Source organism: Acanthochromis polyacanthus, chromosome 5 (assembly GCF_021347895.1).
Source record: "Acanthochromis polyacanthus isolate Apoly-LR-REF ecotype Palm Island chromosome 5, KAUST_Apoly_ChrSc, whole genome shotgun sequence".
NCBI classification, from domain to species: Eukaryota; Metazoa; Chordata; class Actinopteri; family Pomacentridae; genus Acanthochromis; species Acanthochromis polyacanthus.
The window spans coordinates 35,886,586-35,904,046 of record NC_067117.1 but is presented as its reverse complement, the minus strand read 5'-3'; the positions used below and the strand labels follow the sequence as shown (position 1 = coordinate 35,904,046).

Genomic DNA, 17,461 nt, shown 5'->3' with positions numbered 1-17,461 from the left:
CACATACACATACACACACGAATAAGCAGACAACACCATTCATTAATACAGCATTGTATGTATAAAAGGTTTATAGTAATGCACATATACGAGGATATGGTATATGTAAACACAGAAATTATTTTGTGAAATGTGATGTTTTATCAGGAACCTCTGCAGACCGAGGAAATACATTTGAAGAGGCTTATCCTGCAAACAAACTAGACAAAATTCAATGTAATCATCTTGTACTGCTGGCTCATTCATAATCATTCAAACAAAAAGGAAGAAAAACAGCTGCTGATTTTCAATTACGCAGTAAGTGGCTTGAAAACACTCTTGCATGGCAATGTACACTTCACAGCTTCTAGCTCACAGAGCAACTACACTGTTCCAGACAATCCACACACACTGTCCTTAATACGGCTGGTTTCACCCCTTTAGTGAGTGAATGGATTCATGATTCAGGCCTTGACATGTCACAGCAACACCTAGGAAAAAAGCTATTAAAAGTGCAAACTGTTAAAGTTTTTCTCATCTAATCTCACTATAAAAGACAAGAGCACATTTCTACTGTATACATGTCTGCTGCCTGAAACCCCAAATCTATTTTAAAGTTTGAAATGTACATCTGTCAAAAAAAAACGAAGCATGCAGCAGCTGGCTGGCAATTTGGCTGTTTAACTTATCTGCCCACAAAAATAAAACAAACATCCTATGGAACACTGAGTGTCAGTGTCTGCACAGAAATAATACAAACCCTCTAAAAATGTGGACTGTTTACATTTGACATACAGACCACTTTCTCTGCAACCCGTGTGGTGGAAAACACAGCGTCCACACAGACATTATAGCATGAGCCACATGTTACCAGAGCAGCTCAAGAACCGAACAGCGCTCCATCTGTGCTTACACAGAAAGTGTTGAGAAACAGATTTGAAAACAGAGAAGAAGACGTTTAACAGGCAACGAAGACATGTGTCTTAAGTGGTATTAGAGGGCAAGTCAGAGGTTCACCAAAGTCATGAACTTTGATCCTCTAGGGGCCATGAATGTTTGTACAAAATTTTATGTCATCCAGCTGTTGAGATATTTCCGTCTGAGCCAAAGCAGTGCACCAACCAACTGACAATACAATGCATAGCACCATATCAAAGGCTTAAAGTTACCAATTCTTATCAGCAATTTTTTGATTTTACAGCATTTTCAAGACTCACTGTAGATATTGAATTATCAAGCAACCTTGTTTTATGACAACCTGTACATTCAACAAAGCTCAATAAGTCTGGGAATGGTAATTTGGTGTTGCATTCAAATTTGGTGAGAGACTAAATCTGACACTCATTAGGTCTGCAAATAAAAATTATCATTACTGACTAGATGGAAGATTGTTTTCTATATTAATTCACTGGTGATGAAAAAAATAATACTATAAACATCCAGTGTACTATAAAATAGGAAGAAAAGTCAAAACCCTTATTACTTTGGTTGGAACTATTTATCAAGATATTTGCACATTCCTGTCAAATCACTAACCTATTAAGTAGCTACTTCTTTCAGATTTCATATTCCGATTACCAATACATAATCTTTGTCTGACAGAGGTCACTGAATCTGTTAGATGGTTTGACATTGTGGAAATGCAAGCTCCACCTACCTGGAGCAATCAGAGGCTGAGCGCTGACAGCTGTGACACTGCGGCTCATGTTGATAGCGCGGACTTCTGTGACTGCTGCACTGTCTCCTTTCTTCCCTCCTTCAGAGGGGCTTTCGGAGGAGCTGGCCTTCCCCACTGTGGTGGCCTGGGTCCCTTGGCTGGGATTCTTCATCAGTGAGGCAGGCTGAATGGGCACAGGGTTCTGCTTCAGACTGAGAGCCTGCAGGGTCTGAGTCTGTGAGGAGGACGTGGTTGCCCCCTGCTGGCCGCGGATAGCCAGATTCTGGACCTGATTCTTCAGGGAGACAAAAATACGGATGTTGACACAGACCGATTCGCAAGTACATTTATATAGGTTTGTCAAAACCGTGTTCATTACAAAATTAACAAAGTTGAACTTCACAATGCTTTAAATGGAAAACCAATAAAGTTTTTTAAAGCTGTTATTATATGGCAGTTATGTTTTTATTTTTTACTTCATTATTGGCATACTGAATGCCACTTCATGTTGAAATTTTTATTTACCAGAGAGATCCAGACAAGGCTGCTAATGTTAGATGAAAGATTGTCATGATATTTTTAGTGTTAAATGTTGCTGAACCGACCTGTGAGGAGGCCTGCGTAGAGCTCTCTGATTGGACAGCTGTCACTGTGGCGGCTGGAGTGAAGATGAGCTGTGGGGACAGAGGAACAGCCCGACCCAGGCTCCTGGCCACCTGCACCAGGTTACTTTGCTGTGCCTAGAAAGTACCACATAGGAAAGATTAAAAAGGAGAACTGAATGAGCAAGACAAATGCTTCTTGGATTGGAGTCTTCTCTGATCCCCAATATCGCAGGTGAAGAAAATAATAGTACAAAGGCCAAAAAATCAAAACATAACATATCACAATATCATTTAGACAGACATGGGATAAAGTGAACTGGTGTATTAAAAAAGCTTTTAAAAAAGGTCTTGCATTTGTGTCACAACAGAGTAACATACAGTTATGTTCAATTTTTATTTTTTAAGTATCTATACAAATGAAAATACTGACAACAGTTATAGTGTAATTATATATTTACAATGTTTTTAACCTGCAATAAATGTACGTGTAAAAAAACTGTAAATTAAAATTAATGCATAGAAATAAGCTGTACATCTGTGGAAATATTGCTAATAATATTCACAAATATACCCTCAGAAAACGATACCAAAGGTTAGTCCATGGCAATTTACTGTAAACTGACAAATGTGTTTTTCTGCCTGCTACAATCACTACTGACATGTGACAATGCTATGTACTTTGTCAAAATGAGATGGCAGGAACAGTCTGTATGCCAGCTGCACAAATGACAGCAAATTTAAAGCGAAAAGTTACCCACAACCAGCTGTACCAAATAGGCCCCTTGTATTCCTCCAGCAACTCTTTTTTTAAAACAACTGGACCTTAGGAGAGTGAACACCCGTGACCTCCAAAAATGTTCTCTGAGCATTCATGCACATTCAAGACATGGCATTCTGTGCTGGTAATGAATCCTCTGGGGCTTGACAGATTATCCTGACCACCTACTCTGGGGACAAGATGAAAATAAAGCAACCATTTACTATGGCATGCACACACACCAAGCCCAAAACACACACTAAGCCTTCAGGGGACAGAATTTGTGTTGGACTGCACTTATTTATTCAAGCAGCATATGAGTGTGCCTGTGTTTATGCATACATGCACACTCATGTTAATGTGCCAGTAGCTATACTTCTTGTGTCTGCAGTCTCACCATCTGTGCACGCAGGTACATCTGTGCCTGGCTGGCTGTGAGAGTGGGGTTGGATGGGCTACCCAGTAGAACAGCCTGCTGGGAAATACTTGTGGGAGTGGAACTGATGTTCTGGGCCCGGCTGATCAGCTGAGCTGCTGCTGGAGAGGTGGTCAGATTAATCTATGGGAAGAAATGAACAGCAAAACTAGCTTATACATTTCTAAACCTCCAAGGATATTTATACACCAGATTCTTCTTAACATCAGATGTAAAACACCCTTCATTTCCTAACATTTTTACTACTAAATGTGTTATCATGACAAAGTACAATCTCTCCAAATTATGTAATAGAGAAAGAGCAAAGCGGACAGAGCTGCTAGGATCCTGGTGCTAAAATCAGCTTAATTCCTGGACATTCTAATTGGGAAAAGATAACTTAAACAGGCTTTCAAGGAGGCAGACTCAACACTCAAAACTGAACTTACCGTAGCCTGAGTAGATCCTGTTTGCTGAGATGAAGTGCCATTTTGTGAAGAGCTTTGTCGTCCAGCAGCAATACTGGCCTATCACAAGTCAGAAGAGAGACAGGAAGGTACGAGAGAGAGTAATGTACAAATTCTGAAACATGTCTTGTAGCAGGTCAACAATGATGGAAATCCTTATTTGTAAACTGTGAGAATGAATTACACGTGTTGATTGTTTGCTGACCTGCTGTACAGCAGCCAGGCTCTGGAGCTGAGCTGTGCTGAGGCTGTGCTGCTGCTGGAGGGCTGCAGTTTGTAACATCAAATGCTGCTGCTGAGCAGCATACATCTGCTGCAGGTACTGTGCTGCTGTGTTAGGCTGTCTGTGTAACGCCTGCTGAAATACCTGCAAATTTAAAAGATGGTTGAGAGTTAAGTTTTAAATTTAAATGAGTGGGTGATTCATTTCTCTGCTCCATTCTCCCATTGCACATTTGCTTGAAGCCATCCACATCATTTACACTAAAATAAATGTCAAACTACATTCTACAATGCTGCCTGAAATTACACATATAATATATCCGCACATTTTAAAATGCCAGTGCTACCTCAGACTTTACCACTCAATAAAATAATAACAATAAAAAATAACAAGTATAAAACGTGTTGTCAAAGAAGCTGCCAGGAGAAAGAGAAGAGGCAATTGAAGGCAAATGAAGCTAGCATCAGCACTAACACTTTAGGATGAAGGAAAAGTTGTTACTGAGGTCATGCGTAGTTTCAGTTACTTGGGCATGTTTCCACAAAATTAATCCGAAAACACCAAACACAGACTAACCCAGAAACTTTGAAAACCATACATAATGAGCAGCATTTTATTCTTTGTCATCATGGTTACTACCATTTGTGTGGCAGAATAAATAAAACTGACAAAAAAAACTTTACTATATTTTGTATTCTTCAGTTTCAATTTTATTTAAAGCTTAAATAGGTGATAAACTTCAGCTGGCTGATCATATAGCTAGTCGAAAGAAAAATGGATCTGCAATGTTCCGAGCACAATGTGACACTTTAATAATGCAAGCTTTTTGATTATTAAAAATTATTACCGTATTATTTCCTTTTCTCTTATCATGACGAACTGAAAAATGATGAAGTGTTTGTTGGGACCAAAAAAAGACATTTGAAGACCTTGTGGTTGAAAATGTGAACTTGTCATGTCCTGGTGTTTCACAGAACCAATTGACTGTTTTCTTAATTAATCCATAATAAAAAAAAACGTTGTCAGCTGCAAAACATATCCAGTACCAGTTAACTGCAGTGGAATCACTTTGTATTAAGTATGAGTCTATTACATCATTGCAAATTAAGTGTCACGATCATCGGATCCAGAATATAAACAACTAGTTAGTGTTTTAAACCTGTGATCAGCACAAACACACAGATAATAGAACAGAGTCGCTCAGTGTCAACCAGAAAACTTTAAGCTAAACCGCTGCAATTACTAACAGCTCTTCTCACCCTTCACCTCTGCAATTGCCCTCTGCCATGTTGCCAAGTAACTAGAGAGGATGTTGACCTGTGATCCATGGTGTCACAAACCATCCGGACCCACACCTCACAGAATGACGGTAAAATTAGCAGAGGTGGAATACTTGCATATATTAAGTGCTCACTGACCATAAATGCTCAGAGGGCTGTTTGGTGACAGTAGTGTTTGCCTTTTAATTGTTATTGAGTCAAGTGCAAGAAAAGAAGGGCTCAATATAACAATAACCTTGCTGTCAAAGCATCACCACTAAAAGTTGAGTGGACCTTATTCAGAGAGACTAAGCCTGTGTAGAGGCTTATCCTGGGGTTAAAGGGTCAAGACCACTAAAGCACAGAAAGCATTCTTTCCTTCAGCTTGGACAGATCCTGTGAAATGACGACCCATTTGAGTTTCCTTCATCAGGATGACAAATGCCTCTTATTTCACTGAATTACTTCCAGGTGTAAGACAGACCATCAAACATAATTTTACACTAGAAAGTTGCACGTGGCTTTTTAAACACCAACAGAGGGCGGCAGAGCAAAGAAAGTATGCTAACCTATGTGCATCACTACATCACACACACACATGCTTGAACTTTGTATCAGGCTCTGAACAATTTCAATACAAGACTAAGACACTCACCTGCACCGTTTGTCGGTCAGGTATCCCACTGTAAACAGATATCTGAGGCACTGCCTGTCTTCCTGCTGCAGTAGTACTACTGGAACTACTACTAGTGTTACTACTATTGCTGCTACTACTATTACTATTGCTAGTGGAGGTGGTGGAAGTAGTAGCAGCAGTAGTGTTAGAGGTACTACTACTGATGACAGCCGTGGTGCCGGAGGAGGAGGAGGAGGAGGTGGTGGTGGTGGTGGTGCCGGCACTGCTGGCAGTGGAAGCAGGGGCCCCCGGCTCACTCTCCATGGTGCCCTCTGCTCGTCTCACCTTTGACCCCCGGCTCTTCTGAATAGCTCTCCTGTGCCTTGAAGAGAGAGAGAGAAAAAAAGTAGAGTACATGAGAAAAAGGGGACACCATAAACTTTCTTTGAACAGACACTGAAGAAATGAGTTTCAGGTTTCTCACATACAAGCAAAAAAGCAGCAGAATTGAGTAAAAGAAGCTTAAGTACATCTGAACACTGCAGATCAGAAACAGCAGAAGTAAAGTAAATGGAGGACCAGTAATGCACATAAAATATTAACGAAGTAATTAGCTGGTGAAAGCAAAAATGACTGCGAGCATTAGAGATAAATCATTTTGGCCTAATATTGTACCATAGGCCCTTTTAAATGAGCAAATGCAAAGTTGTCCATCAGTCTGTCAAAGTTTTTGTAACTAAAATGAAAAGACCCAAAAATAAATACAGCTGATTCAGATTTGTAATTTATACTGCCGGGAAGCAGAGTCTTTTTCAACTGATAATTCAAAATAACTGGCATCAACTTTAATGTCGTGTTAATTTAGCAAAAATGCCAACGTTTGACCAATAGCAACTATTTAGATGTGAATATTTGATGCTTTTGGAGGAGTGCCTCAAATTTCAACATTTCAACTTGGACTTATGGAAAATATAATGGGAGTTTGTTGCTATTTTCTGATTGTAGAGACCAAATGATTAGTCAGTCATCCAACAAAAATAATCTCCATCTTAGTTAATAACGTGATTAATTGTTAGCTGAACCCTTAAAGCATTTGAATGAATAAAGAACTGCATATATTTCACAATCATGGAAGAGATTCCTGACAAGAAGTATTTGCAAAACAATTTTGATAATTCATTCATCATTCCTAAGGACATATAGTAGTGTTTTTTATTAAAATAAACAGGACATTTCAAGATGTCTCTGACTCTGGCATAGAATTGCATTTTAAAAGTAATCATTATTTGCAGCTGTAAAAACACTGAAGTGAAAAAAATCATAGCTGGTGGTGTATTTAACTGAAATTGAAATAACAGAGGGCATGCTTTAAAGATGGACAACAAAAGCATCTGAAATCTGGATCCTTTTCAAGCTGATCAATCTGTCTGGTAAATCAGACAAAACTGGTGTTTCTTACACCGAGCGCCCGTTTTGAAACACACCAACATGGGAACACTAAGGTATGTTTCAGTAGCTTAACTTACTTGTATTTTGTTATTGTTGGTTTAAATACCTTAATATATTGTCTTTTGCTAGGATGTAAAATATATTAATAAATAAAGTATAATAAAGTATATTTCAAAGCTGTCTGTTGTTTCTGCTCCAAATCATGAATAAATCCATTTTCTTGTGTTGTAATTAAGCTGCTAACTTAGATGCATTTTATAAGTTGAGCCAAGTTGAAATTACTGTATATGTACAAGTCCTGAAATAAGTATACCGTCAACCAGGAGTTCACGCAAGTCAACCTGCTTAAATTACACCTCTGCTTTCCCAGAGAAAGATATGCCGTCATCCTGCACAACAGAAAATGAATGATTCTTTTCTTCTTTCACCAACAAATAAAACAGGAATAACAAATCTAAACTGAAGTGTCTGCTCAGATGAACAATCTTTGTGCTGCTTTAAGATCACAGACTAACTCAGGATCTGAAAGGTTGTATAATGTGTTGAAATATGTTTGGTTAGAGAAACACACAAACAATGCAAGAGCAGGATGACATTAGTGGCCACACGAAATTACATCTAAGCCAATGGAAATTTAATGTAAACAAGAATACGCATTTGGTAAAAGTTAACTGGGAAGGCTAACAAGATTAAAACCAAACCATGAGCAAAAAACCCTGTCATTCAACTTCAATATAAGTGAGTCTAAAATACACTTACTTGTTTAGAATACACTATATTGTAGCAGTACTTAGCCAATTTTAAAATCACATTTCTATCCCGTAATGTATCTCACATTTCCAAATCTATTTCTTCTCGTCAGTCATGAGCATAAGAACGTATGATTTAGGCCTCTTCTGTAAAAGCCTTTTTCAGATTGGTCCCCTGATGCTCTGCTATCCATTAGCACAGGGGGAAAAGGTTCAGAGATATGCAGGCAGATGAGATGGAGGGGGTTTCAGCATGGCAAGTGAAAAGATGTGACGAAGATGGGAGGAGAGAAAGCATCATTGCTTGATGGGTGCAAAAAGACAAAGCTTCAGAAGATGGATGTATAAAGTTCTGAAGACTTAAATTAAACTGAGCTTGAACAGAACAAGAGAAGAACCTCAATGTATAAATAAGGAGGTGGGATTAATCAGTGTGTGCTGGAGCTGAAAAAAAGAGACCAAAACAAGGTATGGAATTTCTAGCCTTGAGGTTAAAAGGTAATTCACATTAAGCTATGGTGGCAGTAAGTGAAAGAGAGCAAGTGAGGGGTGAAGGTTGAGTGAGCAGGTTGAGGACTTTAAATGGGTTGGAGTGGAAAGAGGGTGTGATGGAAGTAATTAAATAAGAAGCAATGCCGCCACCATGCCACAATTCTTAAGCTATTTCCTCCTCCTCCTCATTATTCTTTTGAACGGATTAGCAGCCAAAGAAAAGCTCTATAGCCCACTTAGCTACAAAGGAGACTTGGAAACAAACTGCAATCTCACTAAACCATATGCTATTCCTTAAAATGGCAAAACAGAACAGCCGCAAATAGGTCTAAAATGCTTGAGTAAACAAATCAGTGTGCACAAAGATGGAATTTAGGTTTGACTTTGGTTTGCAGAATTGAAAGAGTTCAAATAAAAACTTAAGATGTATGTCTCTGTAAGAGTGGCAAGAACAGCCAAATTAAGCAATAGAATTTTCAATAAGTAAAAGAAAATAAAATTTTAAAAAAAAGGTTAAACACAAAACCGGACAAATCTAAGAGTAAAAATCTCAGGTATAATTAGATGGAATTACACAAATAAAGGAATAGCACAAATAAAACTAGACTGAAAAGCAAACCCTGCCAAATCTCAGTGACATTACATGACTAAAAAGACAGAAAATTTATCGATAATAGTTATACAAACTAATGTGAAGTAATTTATTTTACAGTCAGCAGTATTGTAAAATAAATTATTTAAAATTGTCTATCTGAAGAATTGTGGCTCAAATCCAGTGAGGCAAAGTGGGTTTCTGGTTGTAAACAAAGCAGCACTGCTGCCAAAGCCTGCCTGCCTGTATGCTGTCATTAGCCTACATCCCAAGGTCTGCTTCCCATTGCCTCCCTATGTGTGGAGAGGGGAGGGAATCCCCTCTGGTAATGATGCCTTCAACCCCTGTCTCTCTGAGAGGAGTCACCCATCCATCAGTAAAGAGGTGCAATGAAGAACACCCCCACTCCAGTCCTAAGTCCTACTTCCACATCCATGTCTACAATCTGGCTTTGAATTGATTTCAGGAAAAGCCAAATATCCATGAAGAGTAGAAAAGTGTGTTTAGGAGCACATCAAAGAAGCACCAGCAGCCTGCAATACATTGCAAAGAGCTACTCAAGACCATAACTACACAATTTCAACTCTTTGTGCCACTAACAAGACAACATATTGATCTATCCATGTTGGCATTATAAGAACACAAGAACTGACTGTCAGATTTGTGTCTAGAGGATCTCCATAGCCAGCAGGACGATGAGAGCTGTTAAGAGACTGTCAGACAGACTGACTGTCTCTATAGAGCTTACATCACAGCAAAGAAGTGCAGGAGCTTCCATCAGTGTCTATCCTGCTGTCCGCATATAGGACAACTCTCATGACCCACATTAAAAATACCTCAAGAATGCATTTGTCCGCTGCACAAATCGATTGATGTGTGATAATGGCTTTAACAGCCAGAAGATCCACTGAGAAATGTGTGCCTGTGTGTATGTTTGTCTTTGCGTGTGTGTGTGTGTGTGTGTGTGTGTGTGTGTGTGTGTGTGTGTGTGTGTGTGTATGGCGGGGGGATACTCTGCTGCTGAGACAAAGCCCCCAAACCCTGGTGCTCCTACCTCTTCCGACACCCCCACCGCGATGCAGGGGTATGATGCCCCATCCCCCGGGAGCGTGCTGTCCTCCTGCAGGATGCTGCTGCTCTTTGTCTAACTGAGTGGCTGGCTGACTGAGTGAGCGTGTACAAGGGTGTTTCTGTGCTGTATCCAAGCCCCCAGACCCTCTTGTCTACCCCCAACACACAGCGAGCTCGTCGTCCCAGCATCAACACCGGAGTCCACCAACCAGGCCACGGCCTGCCTCCTGATTATGTGGTATCCTAGCGACAGCCAACGGGGTGCTTATGGAATCCCCGTGTAGAGCGGCATGCTGATTGGACAACAGGATCCTCTCTAATGAAGATGATGGTAATGATTTTACTCTGTTTTTCCCCTCCCCCTCTGATGCTGCCTGAATACTGAATTTTTTAAAGATGTATAAACCCCTTTAACATAGAATGTAATAATTATCACCTAAATTATTTTTGAACAGCTAGAAATCCAAGAAAATAAGGTATATTAAAAAGACAGCCCATAAATGGCACTTTTTATTTTGCTTAGACTAGATCTTGACAGTTTGTAACTAAAGGCTACATTTCCATTTCGGCACCTCAATTTTTACTGCAGATTCACAACACAGGTATTAAACCATTTATATGAAGTGCCATTTCCACAAATAGCAAGCAGCTTGACGTGGGCCATTTTGTATCATAACATTTGGGTAAGGACTGGAGCAATGGCTTGTATTCAGACTGAATATCTAGCCAATCATCTTACTAGCAGGACAGTAATCACCATCAATTTTATGACAAGACCGACACTAAGGTTAGAGAGTTAAAAAAAACAAACATGATCAGGTAACTACCCTGTTCTATGAGGTAAGCAAAATATTTAACAAAATTTACCCCAATCTTGCTTAAAATGGCACCATAAAAATCACAAACACAAGTAATGATATAAATCAGAATAAATGAGAGACATGGCAGCCCAAATCACAGCAGGAAAGCAACAAACCACCTATTCAAAGCAGTTATGGAAATGAAATGCAAAACAACAAGAACAGAAAATTGCAAAGCCCTCATAAAAGTGAAATGGGATAGCTTTGCCACTGAATCCAAACCTCTCTTTAATGACAGGAAAATTCATTTATGTGGAATAGGCTAGATATAACCAGAGGATAATAGCATACTTAAAGTCTGCCCCACCACATTAACACGCCACCCAACTGTCTGGCTGTATGAAATGTAGCCATTTGAGTCGTTTGCTGGCGCAATGTGGTATTGATTGGGGCCAACCATGCGTGAACCTCATTGATTATTATCTTCTCATTAGCATATAGATTAGCTGGCGGTGCAGCCAGAAATGCAAGCCTAGAGCCTCACACTTGGCTAAGAGAGCCATGCAGCGGGGGGGGGGGGGGGGGGGGGGGGGGGGGGGTGTCAAACCAAGAAGGAAAGACCAAGGATGGGGTGGCACAATTTAATACGAGCCATTTGATGATGGACCTCAAGATCTGAAAGTCAGAGACTCCAAACTGCAATCATAAACAAAGAATTTGCTAGGTAGGGAGGGTTAAAGGGTGGTCCAGCTCTGGGCTTCAATCAAACAAACCCCGCCTTTTGCTCAAAGGACATTGAAGCTCATTATCAATTTCAAGAACACTGATGCCTAACAAGCTCTTCTGAGGAGCAGTATAAAAATAAATGATCTAAGCATCATATGAGCCTTGTTTTAGGATTCTTACATCAAAGACTTTACCAGGCAATGCACTTAAAATTATGTTTGAACATCTCGAAAGAATCCATACTTATTAGGAGTCATCATTAAAGTTTGAAATGACAAAACAGCAAGTTATGAACTGCTGAACGATATGGACAAAAAAAACCCCAGACAATTCATTTAATGTAACAGTTCCTTAAAACAGCAAATCAGCTCATGCCTTAAAGGTTTGAACATATTCATTGACTGAGCTTGTCTATGTCCGTCTTCAATTATGTTTTTGTAAGGAGTGCCTACTTATTTCACACAAGGGACATGTAGCATCTGCCTACCAGACTGATTAATTTTTATGGACAGAGTTCAAGATGGTTAAGATGTTTTCAGAAAAAACACACTCTGAGGGGAAGGCTTGTCATCTTTTATTTATGCAAGGATTAACAGAGAATTACTTAATTTTGACAAGTAAATACTCTTCTAAGTCTTTTACTCTGTAGTTCAAGCATCTTAAATGGGATCCTTAGCTGTTTTTTTCTGTTGTGCATTAATGTAACCTGAGTTTTTTTTGGTTATTTGACTTGTTGGCCAGAGAAAACAAACAATCTAAAGACGGAACTGTTGAACATGGAAAAAAACTGTGGAACTAATTTTTCATTGGATTATTTAATGATGTAAAATATAAATTCCAGTTCAACTGTGCTCAATAAGTTGAACTATTCAGTCTGAAATATTGAAATCTTAACAGACAATAATCCATGCTGTCTAATATTGAGAGAGGCTGGCCGATGAATTCCAAATACTAAAGTCAGATTTTAGATCCTGCGCTCTACACAGCAGCATTTCCTTAGAGGACTCTTTGGTGATGGTTGGATCATCCCCCGAGGCTGCTGATTGTCAATAGGTCTTGTCCAAACAGAGTAAGCAGGGCAATACCATTGTGTAAGACAGAGATACCCTCTGATCCCGAGGCAAGATTGGTCGGCTACCCGTAATTGAGCCATCTGACTCAGTCGGACCTTGCCTTCCACAGCTGAGTAGACTAGCACAAAGAGACTCTGGCTACTTTCCAGGTTAAGTGTGTTGAGCGTGTGTGAGATTCCAGTACATGTAGCCTCATGCTGTGAAGATACAAAACACTTTCACTTGACTCTCCCGAGGGGCCCCTGCCCTTTTTCTGTTTAGTCTCATTTAGTGTGGCCTTAGCCTGTAAGGTGCAAAATGCTCCATTAGTTGCTAGTAAAATTGCTTGAATTGTTAATACCTCTCAAAATAAACCCGAGAGAGGCAGAACAAACGGCACAGAGACAGAGTACTGAGGAATGAAAGATTCTCCCTCTGATCTATAAATACCACACTTAAATAGTTCTGGCAAAGCTTACAGATTAGCAATATGCTTCAATCCAGACTTTTCAATCAAAGCAGTCTCCAAGGTATCGCTCTCAGGCGTCTTTTACAGCAAGAGAAAAAAAAAAATAGGTCAGGTATGAGCTAGGATGAGCAGCAGCACACAGAAATGTAGTACTGCACTGCCTTCATCTGAAACAACTTCTTTAAATTTGTATCAACGCCAGCAGTGGACTGGCTAGACATCAAAAGCACAACTTATCCAAAGGATAATGGAGAAGCCCCTTGCTCACTGAACTCATAATTTTCACGTAGTTTGGGGAGCTTAACCGCGTGTTTTTCCTTTATTACCTTTATGGACTAGATTACTGTGGCCAGAATGACACAGACTTGTGATTTTATGAGCTTAAAAAAATATGAAAATCTCTCTTTTTATTTGTACATTGCATTCTCAAAACAAGGATGCTACACTCTGACACAAAGCAATGATACATTCTTACACTGTGAAACATATTAAATAGGACACAAATGTCAACCTAATAATGTAAGTCTGGTCCCTTAAATAGATGCTGAATTGCAGCAGCCTTTGACCTTCTCTGATATGTTGTGAGATGTGTTGGCAGATTTTTGACAGTTACTATTTCAATCTAAAAGTAAAATGACTCAGATCATCAGACTCACAGATACATTCTTAGCACTGCCAGGTGCAGGTTGGTGCAGATAAATATGTCTAAAAATCCCTGCTTTAAATATGCCTGTACTGAAAAACTATACTACAGTTTCCAAGTCCCTACAATCACTCATGGACATAAGCAAACTACTTTGCCTTGTGAGTAGAAAATGTGATTTTTTTTTAAACATCTGTTCTTGTATTTCATCAGGTGGACATTTAAAAAGATTGTCTATGTATCGTGCTGACCATCAGTGATTAACACCAAGCTTTTTATGCTCCAAGGGCGTAGATAGATGTGGAGAAACAACTTCAAGACATCTAAGCATAAATGCCATTTCTAAAAAGACTAAAATACTCACAAAATTAAAGAACTACCTATGAAATCAGCCTATCATTTCAACTATGATCTTCATATGGATGACATTACTAATTTTCAGTAAGTAGTTTCTGATATAATGCACACTTACTGCTAAAATGTTTGTGACTACAAATGGAAGAGACTAGCTGTTGCTGTCAGAAGCACCTTAAACACATCTGGTGAGTCAAACCTAGGTATACCATTTTTGCATCAGAAAAAGATAAGTTGAATTTTGTTCAGTTAAATTTCATGCAGATTAAATACATCAGCTAGAGTAATCATGATTATCTCCACTTGAAGATGGTACAAGAAGCAAGTGACTGTAAAGTGGGTCTAGCTGAGGTAGCACTGGGGCCATCTCACATGTAAATGATCACGTCTAAACAAAACATGGGAACGATGTGTGGCTCTCCTTCTCTTGTGAAATAAACAAATCAGCCTTTTCATAACACTTGCATAAATAGCACAGAACAATAAATTTGAATAACCGCTTACTGCATCAGATCAAGTGTCAGGACTAAGAATGGAAGCAATTACACCTGGCAGATTTTTTCTGGGTATGGGATCTCAGGTTTTAAAAGGAATCATTCTATTCCATAATAACAGCTTTCCATGCTTTTAAGCAGATAAACCATCCATCTCTCTGCAATTAACCTCAGTAGCCTTAAAGAAAATCTACGAGCTTCTATGCTGAGCCAGCTGCTGCTTTATATTCTTAAAATAAGCAAATTACTGAGTATAATCCGACCCTCCTAAGTGCAGATCATGAAGAGGAGGTGTGCACCATAGCCAACCATTAAGTGCTCGGGAGCAGAGGTATCTATGGGCAAAACTGGCTTTATCTGAAGAATAGTAACATAGGCAAGGAAAGATAAACACAAGATTCATTGCAAGCTAAACATTTGCTACATTTTGAAATTCCTGGTGTTGCCGTGCAGTCCCTTACAGGTTTAGACCACTCATTTGTTTCACCCTATTGTATACCACCTTATGAAGTCACTGTCTTATCTAATTAGCTTTACAGAATGCTTCCTAATTAAGCACACAATAACCTTTAAACCAAAGTAAGTTAATGACAACATACTCTTTTCATTAACTGCCTGACCTTTTGAAAAATGATTAACATAGTTAAATAGAAAATCGACACATGTGAAAACTGTGTCCAGTTAAATTGACTAATAACAATAGCTGAAAACTAGCAGCTACAACTGCAGTGAGGAAAGTTCCCTGGCTTTGCAGATGTTTGGTGAAACCCACTCACTTGTGATTTTTTGGACAGATCATGGTGGTTGTTTTGTTTTGGGTAGATTTCCATTTAGAGCAACTCTGAGGTAAAAATCTGCTTAGTCATAAAAGAAAAAAGTTATCTGAATACACAGATTTTGTATATATAGAAACTCAACAGATACTGTATTTAGCATTTATATGCATTGTTTATTTATTGCCCTACTGGTTTTGTGATTCACGTGGAGTGGCTGCTGTATCACTGCCATTTCCCTTTGGGATTAAGCAAGTAGTTTACCCATCTCTGGGTGGTACTACTTCGAGGGGCCATTCTCAGTGATGACCTTCACTTGTCAAAATAACTAGCTCCTCCTCTGTGCCAAAGTTCATTGGTCATGACCAATGGTGCTAAAGTTCCTCAAGTAAGCTCCTAGTTAACTTTAGCCAACATTTTTGAAGTAATGACGCAAAGCTAACAAGAGAGGACGTTACTGCGGCCCAGAGGGTTACATTTAAACGTTTCGTTCTTGGGCTAATTTTCATTGAAGATGGCTAGTTTTTACCACTCCTGCAGGCACTGAATTCCATTACAAAAGCGGCTAATGTTAGTTCCTTTAGGGTTGTTGTCCTTCACCATTATGCTATTTTGTAACTCTATATGTTTACAGGCTTTGCAAACTAAACTTAGTCGTTAAACTAACACCAATGTTAGCAAGCAAGCTAGAAACAAATGCTGCTGCTTGCTGCTGCTTTGGGGCCCCGTGGAAACGTTAGCTTGTGCGACCGATGAACCTCACGCGTTCCGACGCACACAAACATCAACATGACCCTCTTACCGACCGTGACACCTCGATAAGCAAAGTATACGTCGCCTTACCGTCTTCGTGAAGCTCGAAGTCTTGCTCCTCTTTCTAGCCGCTCTTCCTCGGTGTTGCTCCTGATATCCTACACCATTTCTGGACGGTGGCTCGCTGCGCCCAACAGGCTCGGAGCAGAGCGGCGGCGGCGGCGGAGCGCAGTCGAGGTGGGCCGAAGCCACTCTTTTTCATTTGCATTCCAAACTGACAACGTGACGCAAAGCTGGCCAATGAGAAGCCAGTGTGATTGTATGGCCCCGCCCCTTTCCCTGTCAATCAACAGCCCCCACTCCTCCCTCCTCCATGCGCCTGTCAAGTGGTGACCACTGTCCTGATCTCCATGGTAACAACAGCAGCCTTTAACCCTTGCTCTGTGCTGTTTGCTCTGTAGCTCCACTAAAACTGTGCTTTTCACAGTGCAGCTCAGAGACATTAATACAAATTACAAATTACAAAGACTCCAGGGCAGAGCTTTAAAAATATTGTGCATCACTTCAAAATCAGAGTTCAGGACCCAGAAAGCAGCAGTCCTGGAGCCCCTGAAGCCCCTGGAGCCCTGGAGAGTAGAAATTCAGGGTTTTGTTCAAGTGTCCTTCAACTGATTGCAACTTTAGCAGCTTTCATACTGTCTCACTTGTAAGTGTGGAGCATTTTCGCTCAGCATTCTGAAGTAGTATGTTGCCCAAAGTTAACATTTCTCTGGTATTTCTGTGAAAAAAAATTAAGATAAGCCTTTTTTATCCCACAGGCAGGAAATTTGCAATACATAAAGTCAACACAAAATGCATTTTATAAATGATGATTTTATTTATTATGGAAAAAATTAGTATTCAAAGCTACCTGGCCCTGTATCAAAAGTAATTGCCCCCTAAACCTAATAACTGGATATTCCACCCTTAGCAGCAACAACTGAAATCAGTCGTTTTCTGTAATTGGCAATAAATCTTTCACATCTCTGTGGAAAGGTTTTGGCTCACCCTTTTTTGCAGAATTGTT

The 17,461-nt window shown here is 39.7% G+C and overlaps 1 protein-coding gene across 2 annotated transcripts in view; it reads right to left on the bottom strand.

Annotated features, from left to right (window-relative positions):
• phc2b (polyhomeotic homolog 2b (Drosophila)) overlaps positions 1-16,652 on the bottom strand; it is a 46,277-nt gene extending 29,625 nt beyond the window's left edge. The window contains exons 1-7 of one of the 2 annotated variants that reach the window (XM_051948290.1): positions 16,486-16,652; positions 6,018-6,360; positions 4,086-4,247; positions 3,863-3,940; positions 3,396-3,557; positions 2,242-2,376; positions 1,637-1,931 (exon numbers count right to left, since the gene is read on the bottom strand). In XM_051948290.1, coding sequence (XP_051804250.1) covers positions 1,637-1,931; positions 2,242-2,376; positions 3,396-3,557; positions 3,863-3,940; positions 4,086-4,247; positions 6,018-6,302 — 1,117 coding nt within the window. In that variant the 5' untranslated portion in view covers positions 6,303-6,360; positions 16,486-16,652. Of the gene's footprint in view, positions 1-1,636; positions 1,932-2,241; positions 2,377-3,395; positions 3,558-3,862; positions 3,941-4,085; positions 4,248-6,017; positions 6,361-10,314; positions 10,518-16,485 lie in introns of those variants that run through there. The other variant, XM_051948289.1, reaches the window with a different exon arrangement.
• Positions 16,653-17,461: the final 809 nt, after the last annotated feature.